At 33.1% G+C, this 19487-nt stretch overlaps 5 protein-coding genes across 10 annotated transcripts in view; all 5 read left to right on the top strand.

The window, feature by feature from the left end:
* Window positions 1-1263: 1263 nt before the first annotated feature.
* On the top strand, window positions 1264-1707 carry LOC130508446 (putative defensin-like protein 234). The gene is given in 3 exon segments (XM_057003977.1): window positions 1264-1292; window positions 1294-1328; window positions 1511-1707. Coding segments are annotated over 3 exon segments (261 nt in total).
* Window positions 1708-3271: 1564 nt separating this feature from the next.
* LOC108840998 (probable pectate lyase 16) lies at window positions 3272-5343 on the top strand. The gene is made up of 4 exons (XM_018613792.2): window positions 3272-4036; window positions 4134-4237; window positions 4341-4479; window positions 5011-5343. Exons 1-4 carry the CDS (start codon window positions 3317-3319, stop codon window positions 5230-5232), a joined length of 1185 nt encoding a protein of 394 aa, XP_018469294.1. The 5' UTR covers window positions 3272-3316; the 3' UTR covers window positions 5233-5343.
* A 4225-nt stretch (window positions 5344-9568) lies between these two features.
* LOC130508025 (uncharacterized) lies at window positions 9569-13308 on the top strand. Of its 2 annotated transcripts, none has more exons than XR_008942675.1 (3): window positions 9569-9708; window positions 12180-12565; window positions 12663-13302. XR_008942675.1 is itself a non-coding variant. In XM_057003131.1 (3 exons), exons 2-3 carry the CDS (start codon window positions 12227-12229, stop codon window positions 13132-13134), a joined length of 804 nt encoding a protein of 267 aa, XP_056859111.1. In that variant the 5' UTR covers window positions 9569-9708; window positions 12180-12226; the 3' UTR covers window positions 13135-13308. The 2 variants fall into 2 exon arrangements, 1 of the variants encoding a protein (XP_056859111.1); XM_057003131.1 differs by having other exon boundaries at window positions 12180-12284; window positions 12389-13308.
* LOC108842100 (glutathione S-transferase T3-like) overlaps window positions 9708-19487 on the top strand; it is a 101667-nt gene continuing 91887 nt past the window's right edge. For 2 of the 4 annotated variants that reach the window (XM_057003132.1, XM_057003133.1), the window contains exons 1-3: window positions 9708-9940; window positions 10196-10262; window positions 10600-11385. In XM_057003132.1, the coding sequence (XP_056859112.1) occupies window positions 10756-11253 (498 nt within the window). In that variant the 5' untranslated portion in view covers window positions 9708-9940; window positions 10196-10262; window positions 10600-10755 and the 3' untranslated portion in view covers window positions 11254-11385. Of the gene's footprint in view, window positions 9941-10195; window positions 10263-10599; window positions 11386-11427; window positions 11673-19487 lie in introns of those variants that run through there. The other 2 variants (XR_008942676.1, XM_018614912.2) reach the window with 2 other exon arrangements.
* On the top strand, window positions 15166-18347 carry LOC108841901 (probable WRKY transcription factor 31). 2 transcript variants are annotated; one of them, XM_018614686.2, is made up of 7 exons: window positions 15166-15258; window positions 15368-15743; window positions 15945-16043; window positions 16291-16452; window positions 16844-17236; window positions 17320-17433; window positions 17553-18347. In XM_018614686.2, the coding sequence occupies exons 2-7, from the start codon at window positions 15510-15512 to the stop codon at window positions 18144-18146; spliced, it is 1596 nt and encodes a 531-aa protein (XP_018470188.1). In that variant the 5' UTR covers window positions 15166-15258; window positions 15368-15509; the 3' UTR covers window positions 18147-18347. The 2 variants fall into 2 exon arrangements, with proteins under 2 accessions (XP_018470188.1, XP_018470187.1); XM_018614685.2 differs by lacking the exon at window positions 15166-15258 and having other exon boundaries at window positions 15265-15743.

Raw genomic sequence — 19487 nt, 5'->3', positions numbered from 1 at the left:
CTCATTAAAACTTTTAATAAGATGATTGGTAGAGCAGTAGCAGTATACAATTTTAATTTTTCTATAAAAGTTAGTATATAATATATTTATTTTAAATAATATATATTAAATTATAATATACATATTAATAGTATATTTGTTATTAAAATAATGAATCTTAACTAATAACATAAATTAAGTTAAATTTTAAATGTGAAATATTATTATTTAAAATAATGTAAAATTTATTAAAATAAAAAAATATTTTTGGATATAAAATCATTTTGAATATTATTAAATAAATAAAATAAAATAAAATAAATATTTTTGGATATAAAATAATTTGAATATTATTAAATAAAATAAATAAATTATCATTATATATATATTTTTATTTCATATATTAATATATAAAAGAGATATAATTAACTTATTTTATTTACTAATTTCAAAATTATGTTTATATCAAAAATCTATTTAAAAACAAGATTTACAATTAAAATATCTATTTTTAAAAATAATATTTCACATTTAAAATATAATATAATTTATATAATTAAATTATATTTTAGATGTGAAATACTAGTTTTTAAAAAAGTATTTATATTGTAAATTTATTTTAGAAATCCAAATTTCATTTTCTGGATATAAAAATAATTTTATAATATTATTAAATCAAATAAATGAACTAATTATATATTTTTCTTAAATTTATAAATTGTAAATGCAAATGCTCTTCCAAAAGCTTCATATGAGAACATTTACCATAGAGCATTTGGAGAGCATTAGCATTTAATAAATGTTTTTCTAAATATTTTTCTAACAAATGTTGATTGGATAATATAGAGCATAATGCTAATGCTAATGCTCTACCAATCAAACCTAAGTATTTATATATTCAGGTTTGAATATCATCTAGTGTAACAGAGAAATCTCTTACATTGTAAAATATTAATTAACTTATTTTGACCAAAATACCATTTTCCAACAATTAATATGCTAATCTAAATTGGAAACCCCTAAAATTACCTTTTGGAAAAATAAATTAAAGATTACCTTTCAGAACTAGCTATACCCATTAATTGTTTTTAGATTTGTATTCGAATACATACGACGTTCCAAATCAGGTTCATGATAGGCATTAATAATCACAAAAGCATTTGTTGAAAGTGTGTATAAATACCTACACAACACATCATATTCAATAGTACGATATAAAGAGAATATTGTAATTTGTACTTGCACAAAAGAGTGAAAATATAAAATTAACACATTAAGAGAATTATGAGATCTGCTACTGTTTTTATGGTTTCTTTTATTCATATTTTTCGTTCTGGTCCACGTCAAAGGTAACACATATACTTTCTCTTTGCAAAGTACCCTGTTTCCCGGGAAAAAGTGGTAAACCACGTTCTATTTTAAGCTTGTTGAATTACCACTAACTATAATCTTTTGTTTAAAATTTAACAATTTTTTTGGTTTATCTGAACTAATATTTGACAAAAATAAAATAAAAAATATGAACTAATAGATGTAGAAGCTGGACTGACTCTAATGGGTAGCCTATGCGGCCAGAAGGATATATTTATCGGGGGATGCGGCCATGATGGAAGCGAAACGTGCATCAACGACTTTGTTAAGAAAGGAGGTGATGGCAATAGGCCATATAGTTGCAAGTGTGACAACTTTGGCAGAAAACATATATGTAGATGTAAAGTTCCTTGTTAGCTTTTGTTATAGGTCTTCAAATTAATTTTTTACAACAATAAATAGAAAAAGGCTAGTTTTATTGTGGTGTGCATCTTAAATTGCTTTGGACGTTAGAGGAAACGCAAAGAAGAAAAGAGTGGCAAAAAGTAAAAGAACTTTCAAAGCCTTATTTTGTTCAGATTTGACCATGTTCTCAATGATCTGATTAGTTTATTATGATAAACTGAAATTTGGGAAAAAGTGAATGAAGATAAGTAATTACAATTCCAAGTAATTTTGTGGTTTCGATGAAGAGACATTATTCAACGACTGAATCATGAGCAGGTGTCCTATGCTGTTCATGATCTGTGGCTCCAAAACGATAATTTGCGTATGTTGACCTAGATTTGAGCTTCAACCATAGGCATGAAGCTCATGCAAGATGATGATTATTTTAACTCTTAATTAGATCCACTATATGCGTATGAATAGAAATGGATCAAACATAAGAGGCTTCTGTCTACGGTCAGTCATGTACTCTGACGAGTTTTTGAACTGATACAAGTCTAGTATTGGATTAACTATGCGAGTTTTGGCGATACTCATCCCATCTTTCGAAATTTTATGCCCATTGCATTTGTTAACTGGGAAAAACTGTCTCTCTTGGCTCCGAATGCATCAAGCAACTGCAGAATAATTCTGATAATCAGTGTCAGAGCTATAAATATTTTTGACTTGGGTTACAATTTATAATTTGATATTAAAACTTGATAATACTATTGCAAATATATTTTTTGTAAATTAATAGGGACATGAAAATTTAAACATAAATTAGTGGGGTCAAATGCCAATATTAGACTAAATATTAAAGTAACTTTAGAAAAAATATACACAAACAATTTTTGTTCCCCAAAATTTTAGGGGTACGTGACGCTGCAAGTCCTTCTTTGCCTCCACCCCTGCTGATAATGTTTCATTTGATATTCTGATGAGTTCGTTCTGTTTATAACAACTGACGGTACATAAAAGGGCTATCACGTAAATATATTGGGTTAGGACCATTATCATTTCATTTATTTTTATGATGAATCTGGTTCGGTTATGAGAGTTGTACCGAATGAAATCTTCTAGCGAATAACACCCTCCTATGTACCATGAATACTAGAAATGTAAGATTCAAAACTAATACTAAGATTGCAGTAAGTTTGTGTAATTATGATTTATAAATACCGTTAAATATAATTGAAAAGAGCTGCAATACTTAAATGAAAACTATATTAATTAATCAAGTTAATGTAACTATGTGTCATGAAATAAGTAATGATGCACACGTACATATAAAACACCCGGCCAAATAAACATCACACTAATCAGTGTGATATAATTAATTAGAATTTCGATTTTTCAATCCAAGCAAGTTGGCTAGAAAAATGTTCGTGGGGAAGCACGTAGGTGTGATCTTGTGCAACAACACCAAAGTCCCACCAATACAACTTTGATCTTTAGTCCAATAGTTGGACAAGATCGTGTTTACCATACCGTCTAATCTTGCCGACATAATCTCTCATCTAACACTCCCCTTAAGTAGTTGTCCATCTTTTCTCTTTTCTTCATCTCCCTTCGCAAACTCTAAACCCCGAACTCGGCCATGACTCTTTTCTCAATTTTGTGTCTCTGCGTGACACTATTCTTAAGTCAATCCTTGGTTCGTGCCGTTAACAACGGCTATTACGGGTATAACCCGTCGTTCGCCAGCTACCTGCCCCAGAAACCTCAGAACATCATGAATCCAGTGGACTCGTGTTGGCGGCTCAAGTCTGACTGGACGGCCAACCGCAAAGATTTAGCCGATTGTGCGGTTGGATTTGGTTCATCTGCCTTTGGCGGCAAGAAAGGTAGTATATATGTTGTCACCAACCCTAATGATAATGCAGTGAACCCTCAACCGGGTTCTCTGCGATACGGTGTGATCCAAGACAAGCCGCTGTGGATCACTTTCGCTAAGGATATGGTCATAACCTTAGAGAATGAACTCATGGTTAATAGCTACAAGACCATAGATGGGAGAGGGGCAAACGTGGAAATTGCGTACGGACCTTGCATTACGATACAAGAAGTGACAAACGTAATCGTGCACGGGATCAGGATCCACGACTGCAAACCGGGTAAGTACGGAATGGTGAGGAGTAGCACGACGCACGTAGGTCATCGAATGGGTTCGGACGGTGATGCGATCGCGATTTCTGGTTCTTCTAATATTTGGATCGACCATTGTTACCTAGCGAGTTGTACGGACGGTCTCATCGATGTGATCCACGCTTCCACGGGAATCACCATTTCCAACAACTATTTTACTCAGCATGATAAAGTCAGTTCTATTCATTTTGAAATCATTAACATAGCTGACAAAATGTCTCGAGTTACTAATGCACATTTTGATGATTTTGCTTGTTATTTATTTATAGGTGATGTTGCTTGGACACAACGATAATTTCGTGCAAGATGTGAAAATGAAAGTAACCGTGGCATTCAATCATTTTGGACCAGGACTTGTGGAGAGAATGCCAAGGTAATTAGTCTTTTTGTTTGCTAAACACTAATAACTACGTACCTAGATGTAATTTTAATGCAGAGTTAAAGGCATACTAATCTTTAAAATGTGGTGGTTGCAGGGTACGACGAGGGTACGCTCATGTGGCAAACAATAGATACGATAAATGGATAATGTATGCAATTGGTGGTAGCGCCGATCCAACCATTTTCAGTGAAGGCAACTATTTCATTGCTTCTGATAATTCTAACAGCAAAGAGGTAATTTTTAATGTATCCTCCGAGTGATATATTTACATCTAATGTTAAAAAAAAACATTAGGCTGTAATTATACGGTACACAAATTATTATTTTTCTTAGGCAAACGTTTAAATCGACTTTTTGAATGTTTAGACACATAAATTTTTCAAAAACTATTAATAAATTAGCAAAAATTCTTTCTCCAAATAATAAGACTAAAGTTGAAATATTATTTATAAAATTGTATTAAAATGTAAAGTGATATTCTTTTGAAACAAAAATTAAAATCGTATAATAATTTTTGTGTGAAATAGATGAAATTAATAATTCATTGACCACAACTATTTCACCGACCAATCTTTTCCACGGTTTTAAGTGAAGGCAGCTTACCATTGGACGAGGCTGATAATATCTAGACGTCCTGTTTGGATTAAGTATAATGATCATCAAGATAAACACATATTATAACATAACTACGATAGAAAAAAACTACAACTATGATATTAATGCATGGAAATAGAATGCTAAGCCTAAATAAATTTAATAAACAGGTGACGAAGAGAGAAGTGAAAGGAGGATGGAACAATTGGAGATGGAGAACTTCAAAGGACGTTTTCAAGAACGGAGCTTACTTCGTTCCTTCTGGTTATGGGAGCGTTGCGCTTCCGTATAGTTCTGCTCAACGATTCCCAGTCGCTCCAGGGAACTTGGTTCCTTCTCTAACCGCTGATGCTGGCCCTCTAAACTGTTACCGCAACCGGCCCTGTTATTAATATTGAAGAGCAAAGCGGAAATGCAATGGAAAATGTCACATGTATGTATACATACTCTTTTTCACGAGTTGTATCTTATTTTTTGGTATATCACGTTATTTTCTTTATTTACTACCGATTAATATGTTTTTTTTTTTGAAACAGAAAAGGGTTAAACCCGGATCACTATTGGAACCAGACCTAACTCCCGGGGGAGTCGCAATCCCGATTAATATGTTTCGGTTTGCTGCATGCTTTTGCTACATTATATGTGGTTATGGATGATGACACACATCGAGTGTGTGTTGTACAAAATGCTTATTTTGATTGATTGTTTGTGTGTACATATTTGTAATTGGAGAGCTTTTCTTAGCCAACGTTACATTTTTTCTCTTAGCAAAGAAAAGAAAAATACCCGTATCAAGTGAATGATTTGAGTTTTATTAGTTCGTTTAGTAATATTTTAGTTTTGAAACAACCCACATTGTTATTAATGGGTCCCCATTATTTATTGGTCCGGTTTGACGTAATATATTTCTTTACCACAAACCAGGTCTATTGGTCAGCTTGGTTTATATCATTATTCTCTTTTTTTTTCTTTTTTATTCTTTTTTTTGTCAGCCTTTTCTTTATATTAAAATTGCAATATAAGATTCGGTATACATTGTTACCCAAAAAAAAAGATTCGGTATGCATACCAAAAAAACAAAACAAGGATCGTCGGAACAATGAAAACAAACCAAGAAAATAGTTTATAACCAAATGTGGTCAGATAAGCAGGAAGCCATTGGACCGGTCCGCGAAATTCCATCAAATCGAGACCTGTTGCCAAAACAAATTAAAATCCCGACGGATCATATATTTCATCCCAAAAATCGGATCACCTAAATTATGAGTTAAATAAGTTAACTTATGATTAAATATAAAATAAAATAAAATAAATATAAATAAAATATATAATAAACTTACAGTAAAACTTCTATAAATTAATAATGTTGGGACTACACCAAAACTATATTTTTTAATTAATTTATAAAGGTTGTTAATTTATCGATATACTAATTGAACTAAAAATTTAATTTGAAACTATAAAATTATATTAATTTATAGAGATTTTTGTGTATATTAATTTATCGAGTATTAATTTAAAAAGGTTATACTTTATTTTAATAATATAATTTAAAAATATTAAAAATCCAAAATAATTTTAAATATTGAATAAAATCAACATCTAATAATAAATTAAATCAAAGCTAAATCAGTGATTAAAAATTTTATTTCCACAAAAAAGTCTTGAGATGATTCATTTTCAAAGTCTTCTTCTATTCAAATCATAAAATATATATTCTGCATGAAAGTCTTAAAAATATGTTGTCTTACATTTTAATTCTAAAAATATATGATATGAGCATTGATATTAATATTCTTTTGCATTTTATAGATAGTCAAAACTTTTTGGTTTTACATTTTGGTTTTAGAAAATAAATATGATTAATATAAATACTGTCTTTTGTTACATAAGAAAAATGGATGAAGAACTTTTGTTACATCAGAAAAATAGAAGTCTTCATCCATATATACATATACAAAGTATAAAAACGACAAAGTTCATAAATTAACTCATATTTATTAAAGATCATGAATTAACTCGTGATTTAATTTAAACTTGATCATTAAACTCATTTATTAAATAAATCTAAAAAATAGAGATTACGTTCATGAAAAATTAAGTTGAAATGAACCGGCTCATGAATTAAAACTCATTTTGATGCTTCTATACCTTGAGTGCCAGGAAATAAATTCACTAGAATGTCTTTGAAAAGTTTTTAATGTTTTTCTAAACTATATATTTTATAAGTTATATATGCGGTATTACTTTTGCTTGTCATTACAGTCCCTTATATATAGTTCTGATATTGATAGGCGGACCTTTGTGATGCTCCATTAGGTATTTGACTATTGCTTCACAAACAAAAACTGAAGACTTTTAAATCTTCAACTTTATCTTAACGCAAGCTCATTCCAACCGCCTTTATATTTCCATCTAATTTTCCACGTGTATGTACAAGCAGATAATTTCTCATATATTAGAACATTATTATTTATTATTATCATTGAGTGAATGAATTGTTTTTGTTCAGTATAAAATTTCAAAGTTAACATCAAAAGAATCTTTTTAAAATATCAAAAGAAATTGGTACGACATTATTGAAAGATAGCGATACATGCAATTAACAACAAAGAACTCATGATATTGTATAGATAGCAGCAAAAGAAGACTTGGAACCTCTGATGTCGGCGAGTTATGGCTAGAGGTCGTATGAACATTTTTTTCTATAAAAAAAGTCAGTGTTATTAGTAATTAACTTTGTAATGAATCATTTGACTATAGAAAGCTGTACACATTAAAACTATTTGAGAAAGATGAAAATAAGAACAAACCTACACGCACGTTGATTAAAACAACTTCTTAAGTTGCTTACTGTTTGATTGTTTACTTTATTTATCATTTTTCCTTTCTTCTTGCAGTTTGCATGTTTTCTCATTCGATTTTATTTGTCTTAAGTTTTGTTTAGGCTTAATTATAGAACTTATTTTAAAGATAAATCATAATCTATGTTCGATAGATTTATTTTCCTAAAATTTTAATTAAGTGATAACTAATAGTTATGTTTCGATTTTATATCAGTTGCGATTAATAATGCATCATGGCTCATGTGAGTCACTGTATGTATCTAGTTATTAACCACGAGCTGGATAGGTAGATAGTCTGAAGATCAAAGAGATCAGATTAGAATACACTAAGAATACACTGTATCTGTTTAAATGTACGTTATTTTTTAAAAAGTATTTTTTTCTGTTTTATATTAAGTGTTATTTTAACATTTTTTTCATAAAAATGTCATCTATAATTCCAATAAAATTTATACATAAAAATGTCATCTATAATTCCAATAAAATTTATACTTTCAGTTTAATATTAATTATAAAATATATTGATTTTATAAATAAATTTATTTATCTAAAATGTTATTGGTTAAATATATAACATTGACGAAAATATAAATATTATTTCAACCAAAAATGTCTGAGTGATATTATCTGTGAAATGGAGGAAGTAGTCATTAGTCTATGACTCTATGTATACGTAGCAGTAGTCTAGGCCTGGGCACGGATCGGATATTCGGGTTTTTGAAGGTATTTGTGATTTGCTTCGAATGTTACGGATATCTGATTTTTCGATTTGCTTTGCTTCGGAAAAATACGGATATTCGGAAAAACGGATATCCGGAAAATAAATAGATATTTGCGGATATTCGCGGATACTTACGGATCTCTCATTTGTTTTGATTAATACAAATAATCTTAAAAATTTGATACAAATTTGTTTTGTAAAATATATTTTTTGCATGATATAAAAGATAAAAATTAAAAAAGCAATGAATCTTCATATTTTGTAAATTTTTAAACTTAGTTAAAATTATAATAACACAAAACTTAAAAAAAAATTATAATTATCGTAAATATTTTCTCTTCCTTTTATGTAATACTTTTATATAAGTAATAATATGAATAGAATCTATCAAATAATATATTAGAATAACAATTATATAATTTTATACATTTAAAACTTTAAATATAATCAAAATATACATGTATTTATATATTGACGGATCGGATCGGATATTCGCTTCCCAAAATTTTAATATTTGTGATTTGCTTCGATTTTGACGGATATTGAATTTTAGTATTTGCTTTGCTTCGAAAGCTTACGGATATTCGGAATTTTTGAATCGAATAGCAACGGATAACGAATCGAATCAAATTTAACGGATAAAATGCCCAGCCCTAAGTAGCACAAGTATATATGTTTTTCTGTTGAACAAAATTCCAAAGAGTTGAAATAGAGAGAACTCGATTCAAACAAAACAAAGTCAAAGGAAGTGAGCGGGTCCCGCGGTTAGACTTGTCAACAACTTAACCGGCAACAACGTAAATTCTCGAACTATTACAGGGGACCCATTCAGAAAGCCGGTCGACCGGACCCAATCGCGTCAAATTTATTATTATGGGTTAATTTGGCACTCTTTTAGACCATGATTATCGCAGTGTATTGAGGGGTATCTTCCCTAATTATTAATTAAAAGAAAATTAAAAAAAAAAAGAAAATCAAAGAGACGGTGGTTTCGTCGTCTCGTGAAACAACGCTTCCTGGTGGACGCGTGTCAAGACGAGAGAGGCTGGTCGTTCGGTTACGCGTTTTACGCGTGAAACTCGTCTCATTCTCTCCCTCTCTCTCTCTCTCTCTCTCTCTCTCTCTCGAATCCTCTCGCCGAAGGCGATTTCTGTGGCGATTTGATCGATGATGCATGCGATTGAGCCTCTTGATGGTTTGATCGGTTGATTGAGCCGGTTCTCGACCTTCTGTCTCTCGGTGTGCCTCCTCGACGGCGACCGAGCGGAGCTTTCACTCGGTGGCTCAGCTCGATTCGAAAGGTAATGACCCTTCAACTTGTTCTTCGTTTGTTTCATGCATGTGAGAGATTATATAGGATCGAGATCGTAATCTCTAATCTCTCTCTTTATTTTTGTTTTGTTCGATTTGGTGTCTCGGATGGCGAGGGAGCTGTAGTTGACGGAGGCGGAGCTCTCCTCGACGGCGACAGAGCTCTTCTGGAAGGTGACGATGGCGATAGAGCTCTTCACGGTGGCTCTCCTCGAAGCAAAGGTAAAAGCTTCCATGGTTCAATTATAAATTCATTGATTAAATCGTTTATTAGTGTTTCCCAAAAAAAATCGTTTGTTATAAAGATAAGAGAGAAATTAATTGATCAAATTATATATGTTTATAACTCATTGAGGAAATCGACTTAATGATTAAAGCTTGTGTGTTTGTGTTAAATCTTGTGTGTTTGTGTTTCCAGTTTCCTCTGCTTCTGTTGTTTCCTGTATTAAAAGCAAAGCTTGTGTGTTTGTGTTTTAGGCTGCGTGGATCCACGGTACAAGAGGAAGGATCCTCAAAGCAGAGGAGCAATGTCTGAGCTTTACAGGTAAATGTCTACCTCTCTAGAATTTATTGAGCTCTTAAATGTCTGTTAGGTTTTAATTGTTTGCTTAGTGATAAATTGTAGTTGTGTTAGTAATAAATAGGTGTAATGGCTAGGTTGTTGGTTAGATAGAAAGCTCTGTTGAAGTGTGATGAATGTGTTAGTTGTGTGTCAACTCAAATTCAAGTTGTTTTCATGTATTTAAGACTGTGTTCTTCTCTTTCTCTCTTCTGTCTCGAACATAGGTTCTTCTTCTCTTCCTTCTTTCTTTTTAGCTTCTTCTTCTCTTTCTATCTTTCTTGACAACATCTAGGGGATGGATTCCTATCCATACTCGCAGAGTACTCGCTATGTTGATCTCCTTACGAGTCAACATGGTGTATTTGGGACTGAAGAAACTGAAGATAGTGCATCGCAAGTCCCTGTCTTTGGGACTCAAGTAACTGAAGAAAATAGCAACCCTGAAGAGAGTCCTGCACGGAAGGAACCACGGAGGATGTGGACGCCTGTTGAAGATATAGTACTCATCAGCGCCTGGCTTAACACAAGCAAAGATCCAGTGGTGGCAAATGAGCAACGGCAAGGGGCATTTTGGAAAAGGATAGCCGCTTACTTTGCGGCAAGTCCCAAGATTGCAGCCGGTGCCCACCGAGAAGAAGGAAACTGCAAGCAGCGTTGGCACAAGATCAATACACAAGTGAACAAGTTCTGTGGGGCTTTTGAAGCAGCACTTGACACAATGAATGTGGAGGAGCGTTCCCCGGGTGTTAAGGCAGCAAAAGCTAAGCTGAAGAAGAATGGGAAGAATGGCGACTTGAAGGAAACGCTTTCAAAGTTTGAGGGCATGTGGGAAATAAAACAGAAAGACTTGGTCTCCAAGGAAAGGGTAACAACAAAGCGGTTACTTGAGAGCTTAATTGCAAAGAAAGAAGCCTTAGATGAGTCTGAAGTTGCTCTAAAGAAAAAGCTCATTGATGAGTTGTTGTTTAACTAGTTTAAGAGTTTGTTTAAGTGTTGTCTTGCATGTTTTAAGAATTTGTTTAAGAGTTTGTTTTAGTTAAGTTGATCATGTTCTTGTTGTTGTTCCTCTGTTTAATATATGAAATTGTTATGTTTCTTTGTTGTTGTTCCTCTGTTTAATGAGTTGTGTTTCTTTGTATCTTTGCAGACAGTAGATGAAACGGACAAATGATGTGGACAGAGACAAGGACTTTGTAAAGTTGAGTCACAGACTTTGTAATGTTGAGTCACGGACTTTGTAATGTTGAGTCACGGACAAATGATGTGGACAGTAGAGAGTAGAGACAGACTTTGTAAAGTAGAGTTCACGGACTTTATGTTTCTTTGTATGTATTATTGAACATATCGTGCAACTCAAAGTCTATAAATGAAACTATCAAGATCAAACTTCTATATCTCTCAAGTCTTGTAATCACTTTCTCTATTTTCTCTCTTTAATAACAAGTCATCATCTCTTCTTAATCACTTTCATATTCTTTTTAATAACAAGTCATCATCTCTTCTTAATCACTTTCATTTCTATTTTCTCTCTTTAATAGCAATTCATCATCTCTTTTTAATGGCTTCTTCTTCTCAAAATAATTTAGATGAAGCTTTTGATGATGCTTTTGATGATACTTTTGATGAAGCTTTTAATCAAGTCTCTGAGAATTTAACCATTCATCTTGATCAAGAAGAACGAAGACCAAAAAGAAAAAAACGAGCTTATATTGAAAGACATCGCGAAGAAGGACATATTCGTTTATGGAACGATTATTTCAGCGAGACTCCAACGTATCTTCCTAATTTATTCCGACGACGATTTAGAATGAACACGTCATTGTTCATGCACATTGTTGATCGACTCTCCAACGAAGTTCAATATTTTCGGGAAACACATGATGCTCTCGGAAGGAAAAGTCTCTCTCCACTACAAAAGTGTACCGCCGCCATTCGTGTCTTGGCGTATGGTTCTGCAGCTGATACCGTCGATGAATACCTCCGGCTCGGTTCGTCAACAACTCGGTTATGTGTTGAAAACTTTGTGGATGGAATAATAAATTTGTTCGGCGAAGAGTACTTAAGAAGACCAACAGAGGCTGATCTTCAACGTCTACTTTATGTTGCAGAGTGTCGTGGGTTTCCGGGGATGATAGGAAGCATCGATTGTATGCATTGGGAGTGGAAGAATTGTCCCAGTGCTTGGAAAGGGCAATATGCTCGTGGTTCGGGTAAACCAACAATTGTTTTAGAGGCAGTTGCTTCATACGATCTCTGGATATGGCATGCGTTTTTTGGACTTCCAGGTACATTAAATGATATCAATGTTCTTGATCGTTCCCCGGTTTTTGATGACATAATAAACGGGCAAGCTCCGAATGTTACTTTCTATGTCAACGGAAGGCAATATGATATGGCTTACTATCTTACCGATGGTATATATCCGAAATGGGCAACTTTTATCCAATCTATTCCTCTACCACAAGGACCCAAAGCAGTTCTATTTGCTCAATGGCAAGAAGCTTACCGAAAAGATGTCGAGCGTGCTTTTGGAGTCTTGCAAGCTCGCTTTGCCATTGTTAAAAATCCAGTCTTGTTTTGGGATAGAGTCAAAATTGGAAAGATAATGCGAGCATGTATCATACTCCATAATATGATAGTACAAGATGAACGAGATGGATACACGCAAGTAGATGATTCAGAGTGGAGAGAAAGAGAAGACTCCGATGACACGTTTTCTACAGCCCCTTCAACTGTCGGAACAATGATTGATGTTGAAATAACAATTCGTGATAGACAGTTGCATCAACGACTCAAAGGTGATTTGGTTCAACATATATGGCGTAAATGTGGACATGATGAAGGCAACAACTGATCTCCGAAATTTCTTTCAAATAAATCTCGTTTGAATTTTATTAATCTTTGTTTTATGTTTTTTTTTAAATTATATTTTAAATGTTATCTTTTATTATGTTTTATATTTAATAAAAAAAAAAATTAAAAAAAAAATAATATTATTTTATTTTAAAAGAAACTCAAATCAAGAAACTACCAATGGAAACATCAAAATATCAAGTTTCTTTGTTCAATCTCTTCAACACCTTTATTCCTTAAATATTATTAATTTATGATCAAGATACCCATTATGGATATGTGGGATAATCATGGTCTTAGAGTTTAGTATTTATTACAAAAAATTGCGTGTTAAATATTTATGGTAAATAGTTTTTTTGGCCGGCAAGATATACGAAAGAATGAATTTATTATTACTCGGAAATTTTGTTTCTAAATTCCACATAAACCTACTTTTATAGATTCGACCCTATTTGCATTTGTACAAGTACGCAGCTTAGACAAAAAGCTTAGACAAAAAAGTACAGAACCGAAAAACCAAACCAAAATACTTAAATTTGAACTGAATAGGAATCTTTAAATATCTGAATGATTCTAATATTTATATATCTGAAATAGCTGAACCAAACTAAAACCAAACATATATTTAAATATATAAAATATTAATTTATATATATATATATATATAACATAACTAAAAATATATTTATAATTGAAAATCAGTTTAAATTACCTGAAAGATTTGAAAAAACTAAACTATTACAAATATCCGAATTGCCCAAAAGTATATGGATAATTTATCTTGAATATCTAAAGTAATTTAAAATATTCAATTAATTATTTGATATTTTACTCAAAATATATAATATTTAATTCGAATTATCCGAAATAACCAAACTGAAACCAAATAAAAACAATTTTTTTAGAGATTTGGTCAGACTCTTATTTTACCATCCGAACCAAAACGAAATCAAAAATATCTAAACCGAAACAAAACAAAAACGAGTCACATAATTAATGGATCCTTTAGTTTCCTATCCAAACTATCCGGTATCCGAGATATCTGAATCAATGTGAACCGATGTCCAAGATGTCTAGGCCTAATCAAAAGTTTTAATTTAGGTCTAATGCTAAAATTTACTACTTATAAATCCAATAAATTCTAAAATAAGCTGGAAAGTGCGTAAAATTAGTAATAGAGTAGTGTGCGGACCATTCGAATCTCAACAAAATTAAACTATTAGAGTGTTTCTAAGAATTTGCCGGCAGAATAAATGTTGCAAGAATATTAGTTTGCCATAAAAAAAATCCAATCACGTGAAATATGCCGATTTAGTTGCTAGCGGTGTTTTTTTTCTATCATCGGGTCTGATATGTTAGTTATCTGAAATAGTCAAAAAGATTTTCTGAATGAGGAAGAATAAACAAAAATTTAATTCAATCACAACTGATTTTTAATTTGATAAAAATAGCTGTTTCTATAAATCACCAGCTTTTCGCCGCATTGAATTTCTTTGGGTATATTGACAGGTTCAATAAGAAATTTTTTTTTCTTAAACAGATTTAGTACTAAAAACCTAAAATATACTATCGTTTTTAAGAACACAAGTTTGACATTATCGAGATATCTTAAAATAGTTGATATGATTCATCTAAACCACGGATCGATGACGTCTGAGAGTTCCGTATGTATAGCCAAAACTAATGTATCAAATAATTTTAAACAAACAGCATGGTGTTGAAATATACGGAATGGAACCAAGCTTTTATGCAGATAGTAATCATAATTGAAACAACACGTACTTCACACCATTTCTCAGATCAGAAAGAAATAACAAAAGAATAAGTAAACATGTTAACTGTGAGGTTGGACATTTCTAAATGTCTGGTTGAATTATAGGACTCACGTCTCTCTTGAGTGTCAGGTGGCAGACATATGACGCACACCCTGACGCTTTTTAGCTAAACTAGATATCTCCAAGAAATTTCCAAAAAGAATATAATAATATTTTAAACAAAACTCAATATACACAAGTACACAAACATAGATACATTCATATAATCTATATATAACTAAAACTGAAATAATAAGATATATCTCTCAGTCGACGTCAAAACCCTTTTTGTAGGCGAAGCATCTGGACCGGTAAGAGACTCTCTCATCAATCATAGCCACATACCGAACTATCTTTCTCTCTCTCTGATATCTTTTTCTTTGCTCTTTTATCTTCTTGATCTTCCTATATATGGAGAAGCACTAAAAGGGTACAACGATACTGTACGGATCCAACAAACTGGATTGATTACCCACAAGTACTTATCCTTTTCGTTGCTAGGGTTTCGGAGAAGCCGATCAAGAACAAAGTAAACCATATAATAAGTATTATATAGACTTAGATGTTCCGGTTTCCGGTGAGTCTAGGAGGTTCACGTGACGAAACCCGTCACGATCAGATCACAGCGTTGGATGAGCGTCGTGTAGTGGTTGGTGAGGTTGACTTCTTCTCGGATAAGAGAGATAGGGTTTCACGTGAGAACATCAACGACGACCAAGACGACGAAGCCAGTAAGGTTCACGTCAAAATGGAGAGTTCACGAGTTGAAGACAACGATCGTTCTAGAGATGTAAATGTAAGTCTAGTTGATTCTTTGATTTTGGTTATAAAAGTTTTTTTCTCTTTCCTTATATTTTTGTTTCTTGGCTTGCTGAGATGAGAGTGCTCATAACACTAGTAACAACTATTTTTTTCAGAGTCGATTTGTTATTAACATAGGCAGATGAGTTGAATATGGTACTTATGAGTTAATATGGTGTGGATATATTAACTACAGATCGGGCTGAATCTTCTGACGGCGAATACGGGAAGCGATGAATCAATGGTGGATGATGGACTGTCAATGGATATGGAAGATAAACGTGCCAAATTTGAGGTACATATTAATTGTAACAAGTTGATCATATATTTTCCTTTTCGTTTCCTAATTAATTCCACAAATAAAATTAATCATATCTTCTTCAGCATTTAATGTGATTTCGTGTACAGCAATAAAAGTATTAATAAAAATAAACGGGTATTATAGCTTATTCTCTAATAAAAGTACATTTTTAGATGAATTATTTTTAATTTTTTGAGGAAAAGGTTCTAACATGTTTTGTGTTGCAATGAATGAAATGAAGAACTCGCAACTGCAAGAGGAGCTGAAGAAGATGAAAATAGAGAACCAAAGCCTAAGGGAAATGTTGAGCCAAGCGACTAACAACTTCAATTCCTTACAAATGCAACTTGTTGCCGTCATGAGGCAACAAGAACAACGGAACTCCTCCCAAGATCATCTATTGGTAATTTTACATCTCCCTTTTAGGCTTTCGGAATTTTACATGATTGATCTCAATCTGTTCTCTCAAATATATATTTGAGCAATCTAGGTATTCATTAATCATGTCAATAACAAACTAACAAGTAAACCATCTGGCCAATCTGCATGTTTGTATAGTTGGTCGATCGTTTTTGTTGTCTTTGATATAAAATTTAATCGCATCATTTAACGACTTTCTACAATTGTTATTTCTATAACTATAACGCAAGCACAAAATTCATGTTCCAAGTATTTATTCATCTACTTGAAAGTATAAATCCTCAGCTAATTAATAGTTATAAAAACGCAAAAATGTACTAAATATGCAGAGGTACATGAATCATAAAGTTATAAGATTTCTTTAACATATATAGGCTACTGAAGGCAACGCAGAAGGAAGGAAACGACAGGAAGTGCAAACCATGGTGCCAAGGCAGTTCATGGACCTCGGGCCGTCTTCTGGCGCGGCCGAGCAGGATGCTGAAGTGTCATCTGAAGAGAGGACAATGCTGCGCTCAGGATCTCCTCCTTTGCTTCTGGAGAGTTCAAATCCCCGAGAGAGCGGAAAGAGGTTACTTGGGAGAGAAGAAAGCCCAGAATCCGAGTCTAACGCCTGGGGAAACCCTAACAAAGTCTCCAAACACAATCCACCTTCCGGAAGCAACAACAACAACAATGGAAACAGAAACCTTATTGATCAGTCCGCTGCAGAAGCCACCATGCGAAAAGCTCGTGTCTCAGTTCGCGCCCGATCTGAAGCAACTATGGTAACGCTAACTCCTTCTATTATACTAACTATAAGGTTATTTGAACAAAAGCTTAATAGTAATGTATTAATGTTGTTATACAGATAACCGATGGATGTCAATGGAGAAAGTACGGACAAAAAATGGCTAAAGGAAACCCTTGTCCCCGAGCTTATTACCGCTGTACCATGGCCGGTGGATGCCCGGTTCGTAAGCAAGTACGTTTGCTCTTACATCTACCGTTGCCAATAAACTTATAGATAAATACATATACATACATATATATATATAAGCTGCGCTTGAGACAAAGGAAACCTTAGCCAATATGTTTTCACAGGTGCAACGTTGCGCTGAAGACAGATCTATTCTCATAACAACCTACGAAGGAAATCACAACCATCCGCTTCCACCAGCCGCAATGGCCATGGCCTCAACAACCACTGCAGCAGCAAGTATGCTCCTCTCAGGCTCAATGTCGAGCCAAGACAATTTAATGAACCCAACAAACCTCCTAGCACGAGCAATCTTGCCTTGCTCCTCAAGCATGGCCACAATCTCAGCTTCCGCGCCGTTCCCAACCATCACACTGGATCTCACCAATTCGTCCAACGGTAATAACCCTTTGATGCAGTTCGCTCAAAGACCTGGTTTCAACCCGGCGGTGTTGCCTCAAGTGGTCGGTCAAGGTTTGTATTATAACCAACAACAATCCAAATTTTCTGGTTTACAGTTACCGGCTCAGCCGCTGCAGATGGCGGCAACTTCTTCGATGGCTGAGAGCGTTAGTGCCGCCAGTGCAGCGATTGCGTCCGATCCAAACTTTGCGGCGGCTTTAGCGGCAGCAATTACGTCCATTATTAACGGTTCTAGTCATCAGAATAATAACAGCAATAATACCAATCTGGCTACTAGCAACGGTGACAATATATAGGCAGTAAGAGTCTTTGTTTTTATTAGTATTCGTGGTTTTTCTTTTGTTCGTAAACAAGAAGGGTCTTTGAGAACATGTTTTTCCTCTTGTTCTTCATGTAAGATCAAAGTTTTTATCGGTCCTTAAATTTCAATTAAAAAAAAAATTCTTATATTAAATTTAGACGAAATTACGCTATCACTAACGCACAGAAGAACAACTTGGTGCCTACTTTGAGATTATTCTCATACATTGTTTATTATCTTGGCCCCTTGCTGCTATTTCAAGTTGTTTGTGAACCAGTATAGCTTGATACAATTTTATTTCATCTAAAGTTTACATGACTACTTTCTTAAAGCTTTAAAATCATCTTTGTAATATATATAGAATTACCTTTTGTTAAAAGAGGAAGATAATTTCAGGAGGAATCAGTTCTGCCGGTGATTCATCCAAGTTAGAAAGCCATAGCTTTGGTATCCTCTCCGTGGATCTTATAAAATTATGGGATAGAGAACAACTCATGAGCATATATGTCCCCCCAACTTTCCGAGATATCATTATTGATACTTTTGCAGAAAGTGACTTTATATTGGATGAAATAAAAAATTTTGAGTTAGAAACAAAGTTTTCAGACTCCCAAATTTGATTATTCGTATATATTATTAGTATTTGATCATCTGGCTTCAAAAGTTTCAAGGAAGAATATAATTTTCTTTTTACTTCATTGGCTCTTAAACTAGATGATCTTGCTTTTAGTTTTACTACTACATATTGTATATGCACTTTGTCCTAAACGTTTAAACTTAACTTGATCCATAATTTTCCTTTTACTTCCATTCGATCTTAAACTAAATGATCTTGCTTTACTACTAAAGTTTGTCTATAATAATGGTATATGCACTTTTATTCTAAACGTTTAAACTCACATACTTTGATCTCTAACCATTGATTCAACGAAGTACGAACGAACTGGCTAGCACTAAAGAAAGTTTGTTTATGTTGTTTGGCTAAATATTACAACGATAGTATCTTTGTAAGAATTGATGCGGTTGAATGTTTTAGTTTAGAAGTGAGTAGATGATATGTGCGGAACTACCAGAAGAAAAGAAAGAGTTTTGTGATCAAGCACACAAAAGCTTGGTAATTGTGGAGAGTGTGACACATGTAACAGTGTTTAAAAAAAGTTCGACACATGTTATAATCATGTTAATTAGTAATTTGGAAAAATCAAAATTTATATAATAAAATATATGCAGCTTTACAATATACTGCATGACATATGTAAGTTTTAACCAGTTAAAACAAGTCATGTATTTTTATTATGCGAGAAAATGAATTCATCGTACATATGATTTTATCGAT

This window comes from Raphanus sativus, chromosome 2 (assembly GCF_000801105.2).
Source record: "Raphanus sativus cultivar WK10039 chromosome 2, ASM80110v3, whole genome shotgun sequence".
NCBI lineage: Eukaryota > Viridiplantae > Streptophyta > Magnoliopsida > Brassicales > Brassicaceae > Raphanus > Raphanus sativus.
The sequence above is the reverse complement of the archived record's forward strand: the minus strand, read 5'-3'. Positions and strand labels throughout refer to the sequence as shown.

Bases quoted from the DNA above. Each gene is read 5' to 3' on its own strand.
- LOC108840998 (XM_018613792.2), top strand. From the start codon at position 3,317: ATGACTCTTTTCTCAATTTTGTGTCTCTGCGTGACACTATTCTTAAGT. The intron at 4,037-4,133 runs GTCAGTTCTATT...ATTTATTTATAG, and splicing joins ATTTTACTCAGCATGATAAA to GTGATGTTGCTTGGACACAA. The intron at 4,238-4,340 runs GTAATTAGTCTT...TGGTGGTTGCAG, and splicing joins CTTGTGGAGAGAATGCCAAG to GGTACGACGAGGGTACGCTC.
- LOC130508025 (XM_057003131.1), top strand. From the start codon at position 12,227: ATGGTTCTGCAGCTGATACCGTCGATGAATACCTCCGGCTCGGTTCGT. The intron at 12,285-12,388 runs GTTATGTGTTGA...TTTATGTTGCAG, and splicing joins CTCGGTTCGTCAACAACTCG to AGTGTCGTGGGTTTCCGGGG.
- LOC108841901 (XM_018614686.2), top strand. From the start codon at position 15,510: ATGTTCCGGTTTCCGGTGAGTCTAGGAGGTTCACGTGACGAAACCCGT. The intron at 15,744-15,944 runs GTAAGTCTAGTT...TATTAACTACAG, and splicing joins ATCGTTCTAGAGATGTAAAT to ATCGGGCTGAATCTTCTGAC. The intron at 16,453-16,843 runs GTAATTTTACAT...TAACATATATAG, and splicing joins CCTCCCAAGATCATCTATTG to GCTACTGAAGGCAACGCAGA.